Genomic DNA, 21227 nt, shown 5'->3' on the forward strand with positions numbered 1-21227 from the left:
GATAGGAGACACCGAGGAGATAGGAGACACTAAGGAGATAGGAGACACTGAGGAGATAGGAGACACTGAGGAGATAGGAGACACTGAGGATATAGGAGATATGAGACACCGAGGAGATAGGAGACACTGAGGAGATAGGAGACACTGAGGAGATAGGAGACACCGAGGAGATAGGAGACACTAAGGAGATGGGAGACACTGAGGGAAATAGGAGACACTGAGGAGATAGGAGATAGGAGACACCGAGGAGATAGGAGACACTAAGGAGATAGGAGACACTGAGGAGATAGGAGACACTGAGGAAATAGGAGACACTGAGGAGATAGGAGATAGGAAACACCGAGGAGATAGGAGACACTAAGGAGATAGGAGACACTGAGGAAATAGGAGACACTAAGGAGATGGGAGACACTGAGGAGATATGAGACACTGAGGAGATAGGAGACACCGAGGAGATATGAGACACTGAGGAGATAGGAGACACCGAGGAGATAGGAGACACTAAGGAGATAGGAGACACTGAGGAGATAGGAGACACTGAGGAGATAGGGAGACACCGAGGAGATATGAGACACTGAGGAGATAGGAGACACCGAGGAGATAGGAGACACTAAGGAGATAGGAGACACTGAGGAGATAGGAGACACTGAGGAGATAGGAGACACCGAGGAGATATGAGACACTGAGGAGATAGGAGACACCGAGGAGATAGGAGACACTAAGGAGATAGGAGACACTGAGGAGATAGGAGACCATGAGGGGAGAGGAGACACTGAGGAGATAGGAGACACCAAGGAGATAGGAGACACTGAGGAGTTAGGAGACACTGAGGAGATAGGAGACACTGAGGGGAGAGGAGATATGTTGTGATGTTGGGGGTCATGTGATGTGACGTCAGGGGTCATATGATGTGATGTCGGGGGTCATGTGATGTGATGTTAGGGGTCATGTGATGTGATGTCAGGGTCATATGATGTGATGTTGGGAGTCATATGGTGTGATGTGATGTCATATGATGTGATGTCGGGGGTCATGTGATATGATGTCAGGGGTCATGTGATGTGATGTCAGGGGTCATATGATGTGATGTTGGGAGTCATATGGTGTGATGTGATGTCATATGATGTGACGTCAGGGGTCATATGATGTGATGCCGGGGGTCATGTGATGTGATGTCAGGGGTCATATGATGTGATGTTGGGAGTCATATGGTGTGATGTGATGTCATATAATGTGATGTTGGGGTCACATGATCAATCTGGTTTTTCCTTCAATGTCTTTTCTTTGACCTCCACGTCCTCTCCTTGAACTCTGGTGTTGTTTCTAAGACGTCTCAGTCTGGTGGGGTCACAGTGGGTCCCTGGTGTCTGGGACTGTACCAGTGGAATATCACACAAACCAGGTGCTTCTTGTCCCACAAGGATGCTGAAAAACTCGTCCACGCATTTGTGACTTGCAGGCTGGACGCTTACTGCAATTATTATTATCAGGTCGTCTCAATAAGGGACTGAAGACCCTTCAGCTGGTCCAGAATGCTGCTGCTCCTGTTCTGACGGGAACAAAAGACATCACATAGCCCCAGTACTCACTTCTTTACTCCGACTCCCTGTCAAATATAGACTTCTCCTCACCTGTGAAGACTGGGCCCAGAGTTGACTGGACCCAACCCAAGACTGTCAGGGGAACACTCCCCCCAACTTGTTTTTCCTCTCTCCCCCTTCTTCCCTTCTACTATTGTTATTATTATGACGTTTCTTGAACAGGGACAAATGCATCAGACATGATTCATATTGAAAACAGGTTTGTAGTCGGAGCTAATTCACGACCCCGGTCGCTGGTCAAAACATTAAAATACAAAATATGAAAAAATAATTGGCAGAATAATGAGAAGCAGTAATACAAAACAGGTAGAACATTAAGATAATACAGTAGTAAAATACGCTCAAGTCAAAGTTGACAACTTTGTTTATTTGCTTGTGTGTTAAAAACCTTGAGCTCTTGTCAGTATTTTGATTTCAGGTGACGGTGTATTCCAGTGTGGGACCGATCACCGAGAACGATGACGGCTGCCGTTTCCCTATCCTACAATTACTGCCCGTTACACCCCCAGTTGGGATTCGATCCATTACTTTCAGTGGCTGTTTATACAATGACCTCCTAAGTGTTGTCTGCTCACTTACACAATATGATAGATGAGAAAATATCGTAGCGTGCATGAACTGTCGTGCTGCCTTCAGGGGCAGATATGAGTTGTTTTTTACAGTTTTGCACAGCTTCTTATTCACATGTCCATCAAACTTCAAACACGTCTACCTGGTCCGTTTCAATATCATTATTTCCCCTTAACTCTAAAGTTTCAGTTGGCTTTCTTTCTCGTTACAATGCAGTCTGTCCCCCCGTTTTTCCCATTCAGAGGGTTTTTGGTCCGTTTGTCCTCACCCTGACTGAGGGTCAAAGGTCAGAGGGCGTAGTACTGTACTGTCCATTGAGACAATTGTCATTGTGATGTTGTTGAACTGACCACTGCAGGTCAGAGGGGGAATCACATGACCTGAATGTGAACAGTGTCTGTGACGTGTGTGTGGTGTGTGTGTGTGTGGTGTGTGTGTGTGTGTAGTTCACTACAGTGACAGCTCATGTGCATTGATAGAAAATAAATCTTTTATTTCTGTATTTCTGTAATCTGAACCATCTGATCTGAACCTGACGAACAGACAAACCAGATCTCAACTGATGTTGAAACATCTGTCCGTTGAACGTTGAAACCAAATCAAACATCTTTACTGATCAGATGTTTACTGTCTTTTCACAACTTGTGTGATGAAATGAAATGTGTGTCTCATTTGACTCAGTGAGTCAGTTAAACTGTCAAACATCTGACTGAATCCATTCAACGTGGATCATCTTACTTATCTGGGAGTCAAACGTTCTTTGAGTTCGGTTTGAGGAAACAACGCTTTCCTGCAGCATCGGACACAAACGTTCGGCTCTGACCGGTGACTGACGACATGGTTTCAGTTTCACACCGCTGATGACGACAGAAACCTCATCGAACAAACAGAACCACCTGCGACTGATTAGAGTGTTTGCTGCTCGTTCCGAGAACAAACAAACCTACAAATAAAAACCACAAATAATAATAATAATAATAATACTTTCTGTGCTTTGGTTTCACTGCCACAGCTGATGGACTGGAATCGACTTGAACTCTGGAAATTTTCCACAAACGAGGACGAAATCAGTGATTCATGAGCTCAGTGGTGAATTCCTCATGTGTTCATTGTGACTATTATCACTGAGTGACTCTGTAAAAACGTAGAAAGCGTTTATAGATGTAGATGTTAAAGGTGGTACGGCGGCGGCTGCTCTCGCTCCTCGTCGTCACTCCATCTGTCCGACCCGTCGGTCCCGAAGTACCGGTCCCCAAAGTCCCCTGGCAACACACACACACACACACACACACACACACACACACACACACACACACACACACACACACACACACACACCCCTTCAGATGAATAAGCAGAGCATCTGCTGAGTCATGAAATGGAACGCCAGTTCAGTATCATCAGTGTTTGTGTGTTCTATTGTCCGAGGTTGTTTTCCTAGTTGCAAGAAGCTGCCAACAGGAAGTTGCTATCAGAACAGCCCCCCCCCAACCCACCCCCCCAGATAGCCGACCTGTAACTCAGAGGAGCCCAGATGAGAATCTCTAAACCTGACCAAGAATAGAAAAAAGTCTCTTTCCACTTCAAAGAAGACACATCCCCAATCAGTAAAATTAAAGCAGGAAAAAAAGCAAAGTTTCTCTTAAAATTAACAGAAAATACAAGATTTTATTAATAAGATATAAAATCTTGTCCCACCGGTAGATTTTTCTACTTTTTTGAAGTGAAAATGTGCTTGAAACAAATGAAAAATGTCTAGACACAAGTTAGGAGGCTGGAAATGAGACGTTTTGTTTATCGTGTGTCAAACAAACGGATCCATGGGATTTTGTAACGTTGTTACGCTGTCGTTCACTGAGTTACCGACTGGAACGCGCCGTCACATCAGTCGGTCGGCATCTAAGTTTGAAATTCTACAAGTTATCCCATTTCCTGCTCAAAACAACAGCCCAGGGAGGAGCTGGGACTCACCGATCCCTGGAATCATCCGGAAGCATTCGTCCAGGCTCTGGTCCACGGCGCTGGTGATCATCTTCACCCTGGGGAAGGCGTACGCCACCGACTGAACGCCGAGCTCCGCCATCAGCAGAGACACCAGAACGATGTTCTCCTCCTGAACCTCGTGGTCCTGAACACACACACACACACACACACACACTCAGGGGGATGAATGGATGAGTGTACGGGAGGTGGGGGGGGGGCACCTCTGTCCACCCACCAGGAGGACGCGGACGGCCATCATGGCGGCGGCGCCGGTGGACACGGTGCTGTCCATGAGGATCACGTGATCATCACTGATGTCTTTGGGCAGACGCAGGTAATGCAGCTGAGAGGAAGAGACGGGTTGCCATGGTTACGAGCGGGAAGGATGTTACCAGGGAGACACACACACACACGACGAGGAGGGAAAGCAACAAGGCAGTTTTCATCTCTGATTGGAGGTGACTCCTGACTGTATCCGTGTGTGAGAGTGTGTGTGTCTGTATGTCTGTGTGTGTGTGTGTGTGTGTGTGTGTGTGTGTGTGTCTGTGTGTGTCTGTGTGTGTCTGTATGTCTGTGTGTGTGTCTGTATGTCTGTGTGTGTGTGTCTGTGTGTGTGTCTGTGTGTGTGTGTGTCTGTGTGTGTGTGTCTGTGTGTGTGTCTGTGTGTGTGTGTGTCTGTGTGTGTGTGTGTGTGTCTGTGTGTGTGTGTGTGTCTGTGTGTGTGTGTGTGTGTGTGTCTGTGTGTGTGTGTGTGTGTGTCTGTCTGTCTGTGTGTGTCTGTCTGTCTGTGTGTGTCTGTCTGTCTGTCTGTCTGTCTGTGTGTGTGTGTGTGTGAGTCTGTATATGTCTGTGTGTGTGTGTGTGTGTGTGTGTGTCTGTGTGTGTGTGTGTCTGTCTGTCTGTCTGTGTGTGTCTGTCTGTCTGTGTCTGTCTGTCTGTCTGTCTGTGTGTGTGTGTGTGTGTGTGTGTGAGTCTGTATATGTGTGTGTGTGTAACCTCTGGTTCCCCTGAGTCCAGGTTGGTCTGGATGAGGATCTTCCCGATGCGGACGTCCTTGCACACGGCCCTCAGGGCGGGTTCCATCGTCTCCCCAGCGCGTAGGATGGACACACCGGTGATCTGAGGGGACCAGACAGCAGAGTGCGACGTTCTCACCACAAACATCCACTGACGCACAACGACACACACATGCACACACACATATGCACAAGACACACAATGACTGACCTTCAACACCGGCGCTATCCCCAGCGTCACATTGTTGCTAGCGTACTTCGGAGTACCGTAAATACCTGATAATTTGTGCTATTAAGGAAACGTCCATCTCTTTCTGAACGTTGAGACCAGCCATGTTGCTGTCATTACGGTAATCCCTTTCACTCTGTTGCTGGACGCCCGCGGGTCATTACTGTAATGACAACAACTTGGATGTGCACTGACACTTGTCATCTTTCAGGAACCGTTCCATGTTTTCTAATGTGCAAATAGTCTTGTAATTACGGTACTCCAAAGTATGCTGGTGTGAATGTATCAGGGTTAAACAGAAAAATATCCACAGAAGCATATATAAAACGAATAAACATAAACATGAAATACTACAATGACTACGTTCTCACCCCTTTGCCACTGAAGCTGCGGCCTTCGTACTCGTGACCCTGTGGCGTCTGAACTCTGCACGTCTGACACAAAAGAAGCAGCTGCTGTTTATTCACAGGAACGTGTGGAACAAAGTTCACAGGTTTCACTAAAACGTCAAAAGTCAAGATGTTGTGTTTTTGGTGAGGAAGAAAAGCTGTTATCAGATCTTTGTACCTGAGACGGCAGGAAGGTCAGAGCGTGTTCGATGAGCAGACGCATCAATCTCTTTGAGTAGAAAATGAACTCGTCTCGACATGTTTCCTGGTTCCTACAGGAAGAAAAGAACAATCAGACACGATCAAACAATCAGTCAATTTACAGATGATGTCAGAGGTCAGGAAAAAAACAACAATCAGACCCTATCAAATGATCGATCCATATCAATTTATAGATGCTGTCAGAGGTCAGGAAAAAAACAACAATCAGACCCTATCAAACGATCGATCCATGTCAATTTACAGATGATGTCAGAGGTCAGGAAAAAAACAACAATCAGACCCTATCAAACGATCGATCCATATCAATTTACAGATGATGTCAGAGGTCAGGAAAAAAACAACAATCAGACCGTATCAAATGATCGATCCATGTCAATTTATAGATGATGTCAGAGGTCAGGAAAAAAACAACAATCAGACCCTATCAAACGATCGATCCATATCAATTTACAGATGATGTCAGAGGTCAGGAAAAAAACAACAATCAGACCCTATCAAACGATCGATCCATGTCAATTTATAGATGATGTCAGAGGTCAGGAAAAAAACAACAATCAGACCCTATCAAATGATCGATCCATATCAATTTACAGATGATGTCAGAGGTCAGGAAAAAAACAGCAGAAAATGTCAGAGAACAGTGGTTTAATGAGATGTAATAGATGTGAAAAAGAAGAAAATCAGATGAAAAAAAAGAACTTCACTCACACGCTCACACACACACACACACACACACACACACACACACACACACACACACACACACACACACACACACAGGTACCTGATGATGGTGTGCAGGCATCGGACCTGCGGCGTGCTCTGAAGCACGCTGAGGGTCTGTGGCAGCGCCTGCGTCTGCTGGGCGGACAGCAGCAGCGCCCTGACACAGGTCACATGACCACATCAGTCAACACTCCGAACAAACACATACACACACACACACACACACACTCAGCGTACCTGACACTGAGCTCACGCTGCATGAGGAGGGAGTGATCATTGAGAATCAAACACTTCAAAAACTCAGACGGTTTTTTTTTCTGTTTGCATCTTTTGTCCACACGGGGGAGCCACCATGTCATTGTGAGAGCTGCTCACCTCCTCCAGCTGGCTGTGAATGTGCTGCACGATCAGGTCGATGGCCACCATGTTGCCTCCACCTGCCGAGCACAAGCACAGATGGTGGAACCGCTCTCTGCCAACAGGACAACGTGTGTGCGTGTGTGCGTGTGTGTGTGTGTGTGTGTGTGTGTGTGTGCGTGCGTGTGTGTGTGCGTGGGACCTCTCGGCACGACAATGTCCGCCAGCCTCATGGTCGGCTCGATGTACTGCTCGAACGCTGGCTTCACAAACTTGTTGTACTGTTTGAGGACACCTTCGATGTCCCTGCGGCGCTCTGTGATGTCTCTGCGCAGCCGGCGGACGAGACGGATGTCCGAGTCGGTGTCCACGAAGATTTTCATATCGAGGAGCTGCAGGAGCAGAGAGAGGCATCAGAGGGAGAAGACGCCGGCGGCTTCGGCCTCTGGAAGAGAGGAAGAAGAGAGACGCTCACCTGCAGAAGTTCTTTGTCCACAAAGGACATGATTCCTTCAAAAACGATCACACTGGCGCCGTACACGTTCTTCTGCTCAGAGAGACACAGGACGAGTTACTGAAACTGTGTGTGTGTGTGTGTGCGCGCCTCTCACCCAGTCCTTCTGTCTGGTGTGTGTGGTGAAGTCGTACACGGGGACCTTCACACTCTTTCCCTGCTTCAGTTTACGTAAGGTGGCGACCAGCAGCTCGAAGTCAAACGCCCCCGGGTGATCAAAGTTGTAGTCGTTACTTGTGGCCAACGTTTGTTCCTCTGCTGACAAATCCTACAAGATGCACACACACACACTGAAAAATATCTGACGCACAACGGATCCAGAAAATATTACAAATAAATTATACATTATGTGTGTATATATATAAATTAAAACAAAGTACTATATATTTGTTCCTACTTACGACTCATTTCCAACTTCAAGCATCAGAAAATATAATTTGACATAAAATATATTTTTATTTTATTATCTTCTTCTTCTCCTTTCAGCTTGTCCCTCTTCAGGGGTTGCCACAGCGAATCATCGATTTCCATCTTTCCCTGTTCTCTGTATCCTCTACTCTGACTCCAACTACCTCCATGTCCTCCCTCACTGCATCTATAAACCTCCTCTTTGGTCTTCCTCTCTGTCTCCTACCTCCAACTCCATCTCTAACATTCTCCTACCAATGTATCCACTGTCCCTCCTCTGCACATGTCCAAACCATCTCAATCTAGCCTCTCTAGCTTTTTCTCCTAACCTTCCTGTCTGTGTTGTCCCTCTGATGACCTCATTCCTAATCCTGTCCATCCTGGTCACTCCTAAAGAGAATCTCAGCATCTTTAACTCTGCCACCTCCAGCTCTGCCTCCTGTCTTCTGCCTATCTCTAGTGTCTCTAAACCATACATCATAGCTGGTCTAACTACAGTCCTGTAAACCTTTCCCTTCACCTTAGCTGAAACTCTTCTATCACAAATCACTCCTGACACTTTTCTCCAGCTGTTCCACCCTGCCTGCACCCTATTCTTCACTTCTCTTCCACAGTCTCCACTACTCTGCACTGTTGATCCTAAGTACTTAAACTCCTGCACCTTCACCACCTCTGCTCCCTGTAACCTCACTTTTCCACTGGTCTCCCTTTCATTTATGCACATATACTCTGTCTTGCTACGACTGACCTTCATTCCTCTTCTCTCTAGAGCAAACCTCCACCTTTCTAGGTTCTCTTCCAACTGCTGCCTACTCTCACTACAGATCACAATGTCATCTGCAAACATCATAGTCCAGGGAGACTCCTGTCTGACCTCATCTGTCAACCTATCCATAACCAAAGCAAACAAGAAGGGGCTCAGGGCCGATCCTTGATGCAGTCCCACCTCTACCTTGAAGTCTTCTGTCCTTCCAACAGCACACCTCACCACTGTTCTACTACCTTCATACATGTCCTGCACCAAGCCAACATACTTCTCTGACACTCCTGACTTCCTCATACAAAACCACAATTCCTCTCTTGGCACCCTGTCATATGCCTTCTCTAAATCTACAAAAACACAATGCAGCTCCTTCCTACCTTCTCTGTACTTCTCCATCAGCATCCTCAGTGCAAATATTGCATCTGTGGTGCTCTTTCTAGGCATGAAACCATACTGCTGTTCACAAATCTCCACTCCTGTCTCAACCTGGCTTCAACTACTCTTTCCCAAACCTTCATGGTATGGCTCATCAACTTTATCCCTCTGTAGTTACTACAACTCTGTACATTCTTATAAATTGGTACCAGAACACTCTTCCTCCACTCATCAGGCATCTTGTTACTGTCTAATATTTTGTTAAACAACCTAGTCAGAAAATCTACCGACACTTCCCCTAAACACTTCCATACCTCCACTGGTTTGTCATCTTGCCACTCTTCATCCTTTTTAAAGCTTTCCTGACTTCATCCTTTCTAATCTGATCAACCTCCTTCCTAATCATTTCTGGCTCCTCATTCCTACGTTCCCTATCGTTTTCTTCATTTAACAGTTCCTCAAAGTATTCTTTCCATCTCTTCAACACACTTTCCTCACTGGTGATGACACTTCCCTCTCTGTCCTTAATCAACCTAACCTGCTGTACATCCTTCCCAGCCTGATTTCTCTGCCTCGCCAACCTGTACAACTCCTTTTCCCCTTCCTTTGTATCTAACCTCTCATACAACTCCTCATATGCCTTATGTTTGGCCTTGGCCACTTCCCTCTTCACTTCCCTTGCCCTCTCTTTGTACTCTAGCCTGTTCTCTTCTGTTCTCTCACTGTCCCATCTCTTCTTCGCTAATTTCTTTCTCTGTACACTCTCCTGAACCTCAACATTCCACCACCAGGTTTCCTTGTCCTCCTTTCTCTGTCCTGAGGCCACACCTAGCACCTTCCTACCTGTCTCCCTAATCACTGTTGCCGTAGCCTCCCAATCATCTGGGAATTCCTCAACACGGCCCAGCACTGTCCTTACCTCCTTCCTGAATTCTTCACAACATTCCTCTTTCTTCAATTTCCACCATTTGATTTTCTTCTCTGTCTTCACCCTCTTCCTTTTCCTCACCTCCATCACCATCTTACACACTACCATCCTATGCTGTTTGGCTACACTCTCTCCTGGCACCACCTTACAGTCGCTAACCTCCCTCAGAAGACCTCTTCTACATAGAATATAATCTATCTGTGTAGACCTGCCTCCACTCTTGTAAGTTATCAAGTGTTCTTCTCTCTTTTGGAAATAGGTGTTTACCACTGCCATTTCCATTCTCTTGGCAAAGTCTACCACTGCCTGTCCTTCCAAGTTCCTATCCCTAAGGCCAAACCTGCCCATCACTTCCTCATCACCTCGGTTCCCTTCCCCTACATGACCATTAAAGTCTGCTCCAATCACTACTCTCTCTGCTCTGGGAATGCTCTCTATCACTCTATCTAGCTCATTCCAGAACTTTTCCTTTTCTTCTAACTCACAGCCCACCTGTGGGGCATAACCACTAACTACATTCACCATTACTCCTTCTATCTCTACCTTCACACACATCAACCTGTCTGACTCTCGTTTCACCTCCACCACCTGCCTAGCATACTCGTCCTTAATAATCACCCCTACTCGTTCCTCTTCCCATCTAGACCATAGTAGAACAACTTGTAGCCTCCTCCAATGTTTCTTGCCTTGCTGCCCTTCCACCTAGTCTCCTGCACACACCAAATATCTAATCTTCTCCTCTCCTTCATGTCAGCTAATTCTCTACCTTTCCCTGTCATTGAACCTACATTCAGAGTTCCTAACCTCAGACTGATCCTTCTAACCTTCCTCTTTTCCCTCTTTCCCTGCACCAATCGTCCTCCTCTTCTTCTTCGTCCTCTTCTTCTTTGACCAACAGAAGTCCAATTTCCAACAATACCCTGTAGGTGAACAGCACTGTTGGCGGTCGTTGTTGACCCGGGCCTCGACCGATCCGGTTTGGAAATCATTTTGATCACTCGCATATTTGATTTGGCATAAGTTTTACACCGGATGCCATTCCTGACGCAACCCTCCCCATTTATCTGGGCTTGGGACCGGCACCAGTCAACAATGGCTTCCGCAACTGCTCCCTAGTGGCTGGGTTATATTTTTATTTTATTATAGTTTCATATATTATACATTGTATATATTATATATACATTATATATATTATTATGTATTATAAATTATACATATAACAATTTAGTATATTGTTTGTATTTTTTTATTATACATCTATGTGTTATAATTCATGATAAATTGCAAATTTTATGTGTAAATGTCTAATAATGAATCTGTTAATTAGGACAGAGGGAAAAAAAGAGACATGTTTCTGTGTTCAATAATCACATGTGAGTGAATGAATGAGTGAATGAATGAATGAATGAATGAGTGCTATGAACTGATGTGTTCAGCGATTTTAAAACAGACGTCAGTGTTGATGCTGCTGGAAGTTCAAACCCTGACAAACATTTGAGAATGTTCGTTCAACATGACCACGTCCACTCTGAGACTGAACCAGAACAGTTTTAAAATGTTTTCCGTGCACACTCGTCTCCAGAAACCAATGTCCACACAAATCCAGTGAATCTGCTGTAGTACATCCTCCAGGTCTGTAGGTGGAGATGTTACACTAACACAGAAATATACCATCACAGAGAAGAAGACATGGAGCAGGAAATGGAAACAAAGGTAGATGAACATTTCTGACTTTCAACAATCATCGTAAAGATCAAAAATACGGATTAAAATGTGAAGATGACACTGTTTCTCTAGTGTATGTCCAATGACATCATAGCTCCTCCTTTCCGTAGCCTCATGCTAACCGGCTAACAGCATCTCACCGTGTTCAATGTGGTGGGCTCCGTTGATGGTTCTGTTAATCTTCCTGTGTTTGTTTCCATCTCCTGCATAACCACTGGATAACTCTGTCCGCGCTAGCACATGTCGAGTATGAATGTCACCCATGACCTCTGCGTGGACTCTGAGAGGCTATATATTCAGGTGTCAGCAGGTGATCTGTTACCATATCTGCTTGCGGGCGTGCAAGGATGCTGAGTGACCGGGAACTCCTGCGGTCATCCAGGACTCATAGAATCGTATCTACACTTGTAACAGTGTACCGGGAAAAAAACCCCGGGAGACAGGGAGAGCGCCCTGAATTGGTAGTGATGGCCCTGAAAGGCAAACCGCAGGAAGGGGTGATGGCGAGCCGCAACGGGCACATGGAAGTACGCATCCTTCAGGTCGATGGATGTGAACTATTTGTTCGTCCCTATCACACGCTTCACATTGGCTGTAGTCAGCATATGGAAGGGGAGCACTTTCAAGTATTTGTTCAGGCTGCGCATATCCAGGGGCGGAGTCCGCCATCCTTCTTGGCAACCAGGAAGTAGGTGGAGTAGAACCTGCCGGGTTGAAGGAGGGGTCCATGGTTGCCTTTGTCCAGGAGGGTGGACAGCTCTTGGGCTAAGACTAGGGCCTCAGCTGGGTCCCGGATGACAGTGACGTTGTCACAGCTTTAGGTTGGGTGCTGGTGTCGGAACTGTAATTCGTAACCCCGGGTCAAAGTGGCTACCCAAGGGTGCCGAGAGCTGCTACTGGGAAAAACAGCCAATGACCGGCAGTGTGGCCCTAGAGCCAAGGCCCCCGGCCCCTGGAGGAGCCGAAGGTGTGGCGTTTGGGCTTGGGGTCTTCAGGCCTCCGAGGCGGGTGGCACAGTTTTGGACGAAATTCATTTGTTCGCTTCCTCTCATCCCTCCATTGGCGTTGGCCACCTTGGGGGGATGATACCGGAGGATGCTGGGGAGTGGATGGAACCGTCCTTCCCCCTGGACGCGGTTGCCCTCTTGTGGAGGCTTGCAAGCTGCCTCCTGGTATCGTTGGCCTCAGCAGTGCGGTCTAGAGCGTCCAGTGCAGCGGTACCTAACAGCTCCTGGGTTCTGCAGGCACCCTGCAAAGGACCCCCCATGTTGCCTCCGTCAGAGGTGACTGAGCCAACCAGACATGACGGTGGGTGTAGGCCAGTGTTGACATCAGGCGTCCCAGCTCCCTCGTTTCGGGGCATCAAGCTGCAGGTGTGCCTTGACCTGTGGTAGCGGCGACACCTGGGCTGGTGCAGTAGTCTGAGTTGCAATCCCTGGAGGTTGGAGACTCCTGAGGAGCACCATCATTCCCTCCATGTCAGATGCCAGGCGGTCACCCTTACAGCAGAGCTGGTCTTTTGCTGCAGCCTTCCGCCTTTTCGCTGGAGCACCATCACTGTTCTGTGTGACAGGCCTCTTAAGTGCAGAGGTCCCACAGATTCCTCCCTCTTGGGTTGAGGGCAACGGAGACCAGCCAGCGTCCAGTGGGACAGTCGGGTCAGCCTCACCGACCGGGGCATGATACGACAGTTCATGCAGGTGTTGTTGTTGAGGGCTTCCCTCAGGTGTTCCACGCCAGGACAGGCCAGGCAGTGGGCATAACCATCCTCAGGTTCGAGGGAGGTCATGTAGTTGCTGCAGGCATGCTCCATCTAGTCGAGCGGAGAGGCCAGAGGCAGGTGTGGGGCTGCCAGCAACGGAGGCGACAATACTGTCGGCAAGAAACACCAACCAAGTTGGGAGAGGGGGCAGACACGCAACCGTCACCTACAAGGCTTTATTGTTAGTGTCTTTTTTTTTTTAATACACATATATGTGTATTTGTAAGAGGAACAACCATTGAACCGTGGTTGGAACACTGTCACCAAGCGCAATGATCCTTTAGCTTTGAGTTCAAACTGTTAACAGAAGACAGTTAGATACTGGTCGCTAACTGCTGGCAACGCCGGATGCAGGAAGAACGAGGGAACATGTCACCTGCTGACACCGAAATATTCAGCCTCCCAGAATTCATGCAGGGGTCACGGGTGACGTGACCCTGCACGTCCCTAGTGAGGACGGAGTTATCCAGTGCTTATGCTCCGCCTCTGGCCGCCGCTGTTCCATGTTGAAACAGAGGAACCTGGATCAGATAAGCAGGGATGGAGGACCTCACCTTGTAGAAGGAATCCATGGACAGCAGCACCACCCATGGGACGTCCAGGGCCTCGATGATCTTATTGGCCACGGTGGTTTTGCCTGAGGCACTGCCGCCGCACAGCCCTACACGTCCACAAAGGCCCGTTGTGTGTGTTCGTCAGCGTGTGTCTAATGTGTGTGTGTGTGTGCGTGCGCACGCTCATACCGATGACAAAGGCGTCTTTGGACTGCGCTCCGTGCTCGTCGTACCAGGGGGGTCGGCCAGCGGTGTAGATGGTGCGTGTGCCCGTGCGTAGCAAGGGGGGCTCCGTTGTACTCAATGAGGTGGCGCTTCTTCTGCGGGGGGTGCTGGTGGGGGGGCAGGAGTCGGTCCAACGAGTCCTCTCCACTCCCACTGAGAGAAACGGCAGCAACACACACGTCGTCAACTGTCAAATGTTTTTGTCAGACTGACTGTTTTTATTATAATGTGATATGTGAACAGTTCTATAACAAGTTTTTTATAGATTAATTATCGAAACTCGTTGAACAGATGAAACTGTGATTATCTGCAAGCGCATTTCCTGCCGCGTGGCGTCCTGCTGTTTGCGCACTGATCAGGTGTCTGAGGTCAAACAGACACACACACACACACACACACCACAAACAGAGCGTAACAAATTATACAAGATCCACGCGAGCTGACCCACATCCTGCTGATCCTACGACCCGTCTGACCCTCGGCTGACCCTCGGCTGACCCTCGGCTGACCCCGTCTGACAGCCCCGTCTTACCTGCCGTCTGACCTCAGGCACCAACGGCCAGAGATTCTGGCTCCAGTGCCGTCCAGCAGGGTCATATCGGCCTCTGACGCCAGCCTGCCGCTGCTCTGCAGTCCACCGTCACCGTGGTTACCACCTCAAAAACTGACCCCGTCTGACTGAGACCCTGAACGAGTACAAACTGTCTTCGCCGAAACAGCCGTCCACGCGTCCCCTCCAGGCTCTGGCCATCCCTTCCTGTGTGTGACAGCCACTAAGAGGATCAGCCATGGCGTCGGTATTAACAGAGGACAGGACAGACTTCTTCTGCTGATCCTTCCTGTCAGAGCCTCTGAGCCTCACAAACTGCACGGACACCCGAGTGATTATAAAATAATTTCAATTTGACGTTTTAAAATCAGATGCGCACAAGGCCAGAGTAAAGTTATTATTATTTATTGAATATTATTTATGACACTATCTATTCGCTTGTAAATAACAATAACAATAAAAGAATGATTCTCATGAATTATTCTGATCAGTTCCTCACAAACACAAACACTTTCTGAGCTGGTGTGACTTTACAGAAGGTTTTCTCTGCAGTTTCATTGTTCACAGTTTCCCTGCAAAAATTCAAAATCTTACAAAGAATAGTGGGTTGTTTTTTTGTTTGTTTGTTTTTACAAGCAAATAACCTTGTTCCACTGGTGGATTTTACTGGTTATTTCAAATGAAAATGTGCTTTCTTAAAACAAGTCACTTTTTCTTGAGTTAGTTTAAAGAGGATTAAATGACTATAAATGAGACATTGACGAGAAATAAGACAGATACTCTTACAATGATATGTTTTTGCAGTCTGCAAAATCCTGATGATCAGTCATATTTAATTCTTTCTGCTTTTCAGATTGTACTGACATGTTTGTGCGCCTTTCTTAAAATACACATACACACATGCACACAGAGTGTTAATAATCCTATTTGATCCCTCTGAAAGGAATCTGTTGTTCACTGATGAGGTTTTCAGTCATTTGACTTCAGCCTGGAACTTCAACCAGAAATAATTCCATCTGGGTTTAATGTCTCTTCGCTCTGTCTCTGTGGTTGCTACATGCTAAACGCTAATGAATGTCTGATTGAGTGTCACAGCCGACTGATGGGTTGACGGACCCACTATGCGTTTCTGGAACATTCTGGGCTGTTCACTGACGGGGCAAACTGTCATATCTCTGCTGGGGATGGAGGGGACTCACTACCAGAAACAGCAACTACCAAATTAAAACACTGGCGATTTTAAGTTCTTGTTAGGAAACTCATCTCTGTTCTCCACTGGACTTCAGGAAATGTTTTTTATGCTCTCACACCAACAAACACATGAATGCAGGGAGGTCATCACTCAAACACACAGCCTCACTCATGGTGCCAAGTGGTCTTTTCAGTTATTTTCTAACTGTCCTCCTACATGGTTAGCTGTCCCCAGCAACCTATCCACCCATGACAAAGCACCCTGTGGTCTCAGAGGGCCTGTTGGTGGCCTCTGGAGGTGGAGTGGGCGAGTGGATGGGCTGGTCCTCAGACCCCGCCTCTGCCTCAGATTGGACCAAGTGATGGTAGGGTGCGGGCCTGTCACGGTGGAGCACCACCCACACAGTTCCTTTTGAACGAATGGTGAGGTTGGTCCTTGGGCGTAGAGGGCCTTGGTCTCCAGGTCCAATGCTGAAACTGCATTCTATGCTGGTGGTTGGTCCCTGGCCACTCTAGGACCCGAGAGAGGACAGGGTCTTGGCTCTGGTCAAGCTGGAGCATACAGGCAGATGTGCTCTTGAAGTCGCGCTGGCTGAAGATCCCAGACAAAGCTTGGGTACCTACAACTAAAAACGGAGATCCGCTGCATATGCCCCCAGACTCTCTCCCTGCTCTCTCCGTCGGCTGACAAGCTTGTCTCGGGCCTCTATGGGCGTGGCGGCCAAAACTGTGTTTTATTGCCTTTTCCATGGCCGGCCAGTTAAACCTCAGGTCGGAGGTCTGTGAGGATCTGCAGGGCTTTTCCTTCCAGGACATGACCAGGCATTAAGCTGGGATGCCAGTTGGACTTGATGAGGTAAATCTCTGGAGGTTCTTCCCAGTTAAAACATGGCAGCTTCATGGTACTCGGGGACCTTCAGGCGGCACTGGTGGGCCCAACAGTGCTGGTTGTGGGAGGGAGCTGAGTACCCCTGAGCTCTTCTTTAGCTGGTTGCCCAGCTATGATCTCCTGTTGTTGGCCAGGGGGCGCTTGCTTCATCAGTGACAGCAGTGGTCTCTTCTCTCCAGTGGCTCCTTGCAGGCGTTGCCTTCCTCTGCCTTTGCTTTGCCCCTTGCATGGCTTCTAGACGAGCAAGGAGATCATCTATTTCCTGAAGTGTCGCTGTCATCCTGACTCCTACTTCTGACGCCAATGTGTCGATCGTGGGTTCTTGTTAGGAAACTCAGCTCTGTGTACACCACCGGACTTCAGCTAACATCACTCTTTATTATGCTCTCATGCCAACACACACGAATGCAGGGAGGTCATCACTCACACACACAGTCTCACTCATGGTGCCAAGTGCTCTTTTCAGTTATTTTCTGTCAGACACACTGTAGCAAAGCATGCTGGGAAGGCTCACAACCACCCTCCCCAACACGCTACAATTAAATAACGCGTTTGTCTGAGAAGATGAGGTGAGGCTCAGCTGAGAACAAGGTTCGTCGTGCACCTGTCCGACCGGGACAACGGTATCGGCCAACTCTCCGTCCCCAGCAGGAGTTTACGACCTCGGAGCCGCTGGCAGCTGCTGGTGAGCGCCATGACATGACGGGAAATGGAGTTTCTATTCACGAGTCGGCGGGAAACTCGACTGCAGGGGTTCGGTTCATGCTAACACCATGTTGTGTCGTTCATATGTCATTTATAAGTGGCATTTATTTGTTCCTCGAACGTTACAAAAGTTTTGGATAAAGAACAAGAGAGATGAGAAATCACAAGGACGAGAGATGCAGTTACAAAACCGATTGTCATCGAGTGTCTTTCATCCAGTTCAGAGGCAGTTTGTGTCTGACATCATCGTCCTGGAGGTCACACACTGCGATGAGTCCACAGCTTCACTCTGACTTTCAGATGTCCCATTCCATCACTTGTGTTATCCAGTGACATGGCTATGAAATCCTTCCAAAGGAACCTGTGAAGGACAGAAGAATACTTTGAACCATTGTGGTACATGGACATTTTTTAAAAACTTTTATTTTAAAAACATTTTTTTAAACTTTAGATACAGCCCATGGCATAGATAATGCAAAAAGCAAATGTGCGACATAGTGAGGTGTTTCTGAGAACAGGGAAAGATGGAAATTGATGATTCGCTGTGGCAACCCCTGAAGAGGGACAAGCCGAAACAAGAAGAAGAAGAAGAAGAAAGATGTTTCTGAGCAACACGCTGCTCAGACACACAGACACAAATTATAACAAATAATCAAATATGCTGACAATGTGAAAGCTTATGGTCGTGCACATTATAATATTCCTCTGGGTCTCTGTACCCACCACGTTTCAAACCCTTTAACGTCGCTGCCAATACGTTCGTAATCAAATACTTTTTTTGAGCCACAGACTGGATTAATAATATATAATATGAAAACAAATATAAAAACACATAAAAAACACACACTGCTCTTGTTTCAGTGGAGTCAGTGACACCTGAACACCTTTGTGGTTGGTCTTTTAATCAGATTGATAGTTTTGTAGCTTCATTGCCTCATTAGCTTGTTGCTCCTTATTGTGTCCAGCAGTCACAAATCCAACTCCTGGCTTTGTCTGTTAAAAGTCTTTTGCTTTGAAGCTGGAAGTTGCTGGAAGTGTTTCCTCCTTCATGGGTCTTCACTTTTCCCCCCTGAGCAAAAAAACCTCTGGAACAATGTTTGTGGACTCATTTTCCAGCCACAAGTCGCAGGTCTTCATTCAGTGTCAAGTGGGAGAGATGTGTGAGAGACGGGAGAGAATCCCGGTCCTTTTTCAAAATAAACCATCTTTCACACTCTCATAATCAATAAACAAGAATAATGTTATTCATGTTTTTTGGTGCAGCGTGGTACTAAATGACCCATGGGCCGGTGCTTGGGGCCCACTGCTTTAGAGTACCGTAATCACATGACTATTTGTGCTGACAGTTACTCGGGCCCTCTCGACCAGTTGTTAGGAAGGAGCTGGGACGTCTGTCGGCTCCTAAAAGTAGCTGTCATTACGGTAATAACTCGCCGGCTTCCAGCAATGGCGCGAATCAAATTACTGTAATGACAGTGACTCGGCTGTTCTTGACTTTCAGGAACCGATGGTCGATGACAGAACTGATGACACTTCTCAGCTTTCAGCTGAGCTTTTTTTTTTCAGGACCACAAATAGTCCTGTAATTACAGTACTCCAATGTATGCTATCATGGGATATGTATGCTAGCACCAGGAGTACCGTCGGTGTTTCACACATTGACAGTATTTCCTGTGTACAGCTGTGTATTTTTACATCCGGACATACCTCTGCTCAGCAGCTGCAGGTTGCGTCCCTCCTCCTGCACCTGAAGCTGCAGCACTTGTTGCAGGAGCTCCTGGCGAAGCGTCTCCTGCACCAGCCCCCATCCTCTGCAGCTTCTCCCCGTTGAGACGCAGCAGCGCGCGGCCTGGAGGACACACGGGGGGGGGTTATCTCACACCGTCCACTTTGTGTCTCTGGCTGTGTGCGTTGTACCTGTGATGGCGTGATGGGAGAACGCCTCCACGTAGGTCAGATAGTTGTGTGGACAATGTTTCTTCAGCCATTTGCAGACGTCTTGCTGGGACCAGAGGACGACGGGACGGATCAGACTCGGCTGAGTCGGGCTGGTGTGATAGATCCCGTAGTTGTCGCTGGAGCGATGCTGCGGTGGGAAAACGTTCAAACGAGAGACGACGTGAAGCCGACAGTTTCAAATCTTTGTGAAAGATATTTGCTGTCATCCGTCTCCTCCCGCCTGCATCAAAGGATCTGATGAATAAATCCAGTTACTGAGCCACGAGCTTCTTATTGTTGTAAAAGTTAGTTTTTCACCGTCGTGCTCCTCGGACTTCCTCACATGAACTCTTCTGTGCCATAAAAGAGCAGTTTTTGCCGAATTGATTGGAGGCATTTGTTTAAAAGACTCTTTTGGGTGAACAAACTGACTGAAAACCTTTCCTCCTTTCACAGCTCAGCAGAGTGCGGCAGTGAACTGCTGTGGATGAACCTGATTTGTCCAAACATAGTGGATTACATTTCATAAAAGGCAAAAACCTGATCTAAACTACTTTACAGCTAAATCAAATCAAACTCACGTGACTGAAAGACTGGATTCATTTGATCCATGATTTACAACCAGATGTACAGTGAAATGTTATTGATGTTATTTAAAAGTACTGCACTAAGCACCTTTTGTGGTTTCCAATATGAACTGAGGGTACTGGACGTCACCACACCGCGGCCATCTTGCCACTGCTCATTCATAACATTGTGTCCATTGCGAATGTACTTTTTAAATCACCATAACGTAACCAACCATAGCTCAATTTTCACTTTTTGATTTTGGTTTCAGCCTTGACAACTTGAGCGGTGACACAGCTGTTATAGCCACGTTGATAACGCTTGTAAGAAACCAAACCGTTTGTAAATCTGTCAAGGTTTCAGCAAGTTCAGAGTAATTTTGTTTGAGCAGGTCACTCATCTTCCTATCGCCACCATACAACGTATCCGAATAGAACCCCGTGGCAAGATGGCCGCCGGGGAACGACGTTGTAGGCTCCTCCTTGAGGCATCTAGTCTTCTATGTATGTCAATGGTCAATACAGCATCCTGTGCTGAGACCTGGAGCACCAGAGCAGGATTCCATCATCCAGGACAGATGACTGATCTGACTTCAGCCGTCAGTAAACAACAGCATCCAGGCTCAGCTGGTGTCACGAAGACCGACCAGGATCAGCAGACACGGACTCATCCAGCCAGTGAAACCAGTAGAACACACATACACACTGACTGCTCCGCTGACACCATCACAGTTACAATCCCGATGTTGGACGGCACGGTGTCCCAGTGGTTAGCACTGTCACCTCAAAGCAAGGCGGTCCCTGGTTTGATTCCTGGTCTGGGATCGTTCTGCGTGGAGTTTAAACGTTTTACATTTACGTCAAATGTATATTTGTGTACGTTACATTACCTGCTTTTGTCTTGTCTTTGTCCGACCAAAATAAAACAAACAATAATAACAATAATGTTGTGAACTGAAGTTGACATATGGCCTGAGCTGGCGGAGGAGTCGGTGTTGTTTTTAATTCAATGAAAGTGGTCCTCATGTGTGTCCAATCACT

General features: G+C 47.2%; 2 protein-coding genes across 2 annotated transcripts; both read right to left on the reverse strand.

The window, feature by feature from the left end:
- Positions 1 to 3341: 3341 nt before the first annotated feature.
- LOC144739150 (uridine-cytidine kinase-like 1) lies at positions 3342 to 16989 on the reverse strand. Its single transcript, XM_078622126.1, is given in 17 exon segments — positions 3342 to 3433; positions 4143 to 4299; positions 4390 to 4497; positions 5151 to 5273; positions 5771 to 5833; positions 5967 to 6060; positions 6795 to 6893; positions 6974 to 6990; positions 7112 to 7173; positions 7296 to 7485; positions 7569 to 7640; positions 7705 to 7875; positions 14123 to 14229; positions 14312 to 14465; positions 14467 to 14500; positions 14880 to 14974; positions 16855 to 16989. Coding segments are annotated over 17 exon segments (1773 nt in total).
- A 2344-nt stretch (positions 16990 to 19333) lies between these two features.
- On the reverse strand, positions 19334 to 20351 carry LOC144739151 (sterile alpha motif domain-containing protein 10-like). The gene is given in 4 exon segments (XM_078622127.1): positions 19334 to 19486; positions 19488 to 19531; positions 19600 to 19768; positions 20343 to 20351. Coding segments are annotated over 4 exon segments (375 nt in total).
- Between the last annotated feature and the right edge of the window lie 876 nt (positions 20352 to 21227).

This window comes from Lampetra planeri, unplaced genomic scaffold (assembly GCF_965212315.1).
Source record: "Lampetra planeri unplaced genomic scaffold, kcLamPlan1.2.h2 scaffold_1334, whole genome shotgun sequence".
Classification (NCBI taxonomy): Eukaryota; Metazoa; Chordata; class Hyperoartia; order Petromyzontiformes; family Petromyzontidae; genus Lampetra; species Lampetra planeri.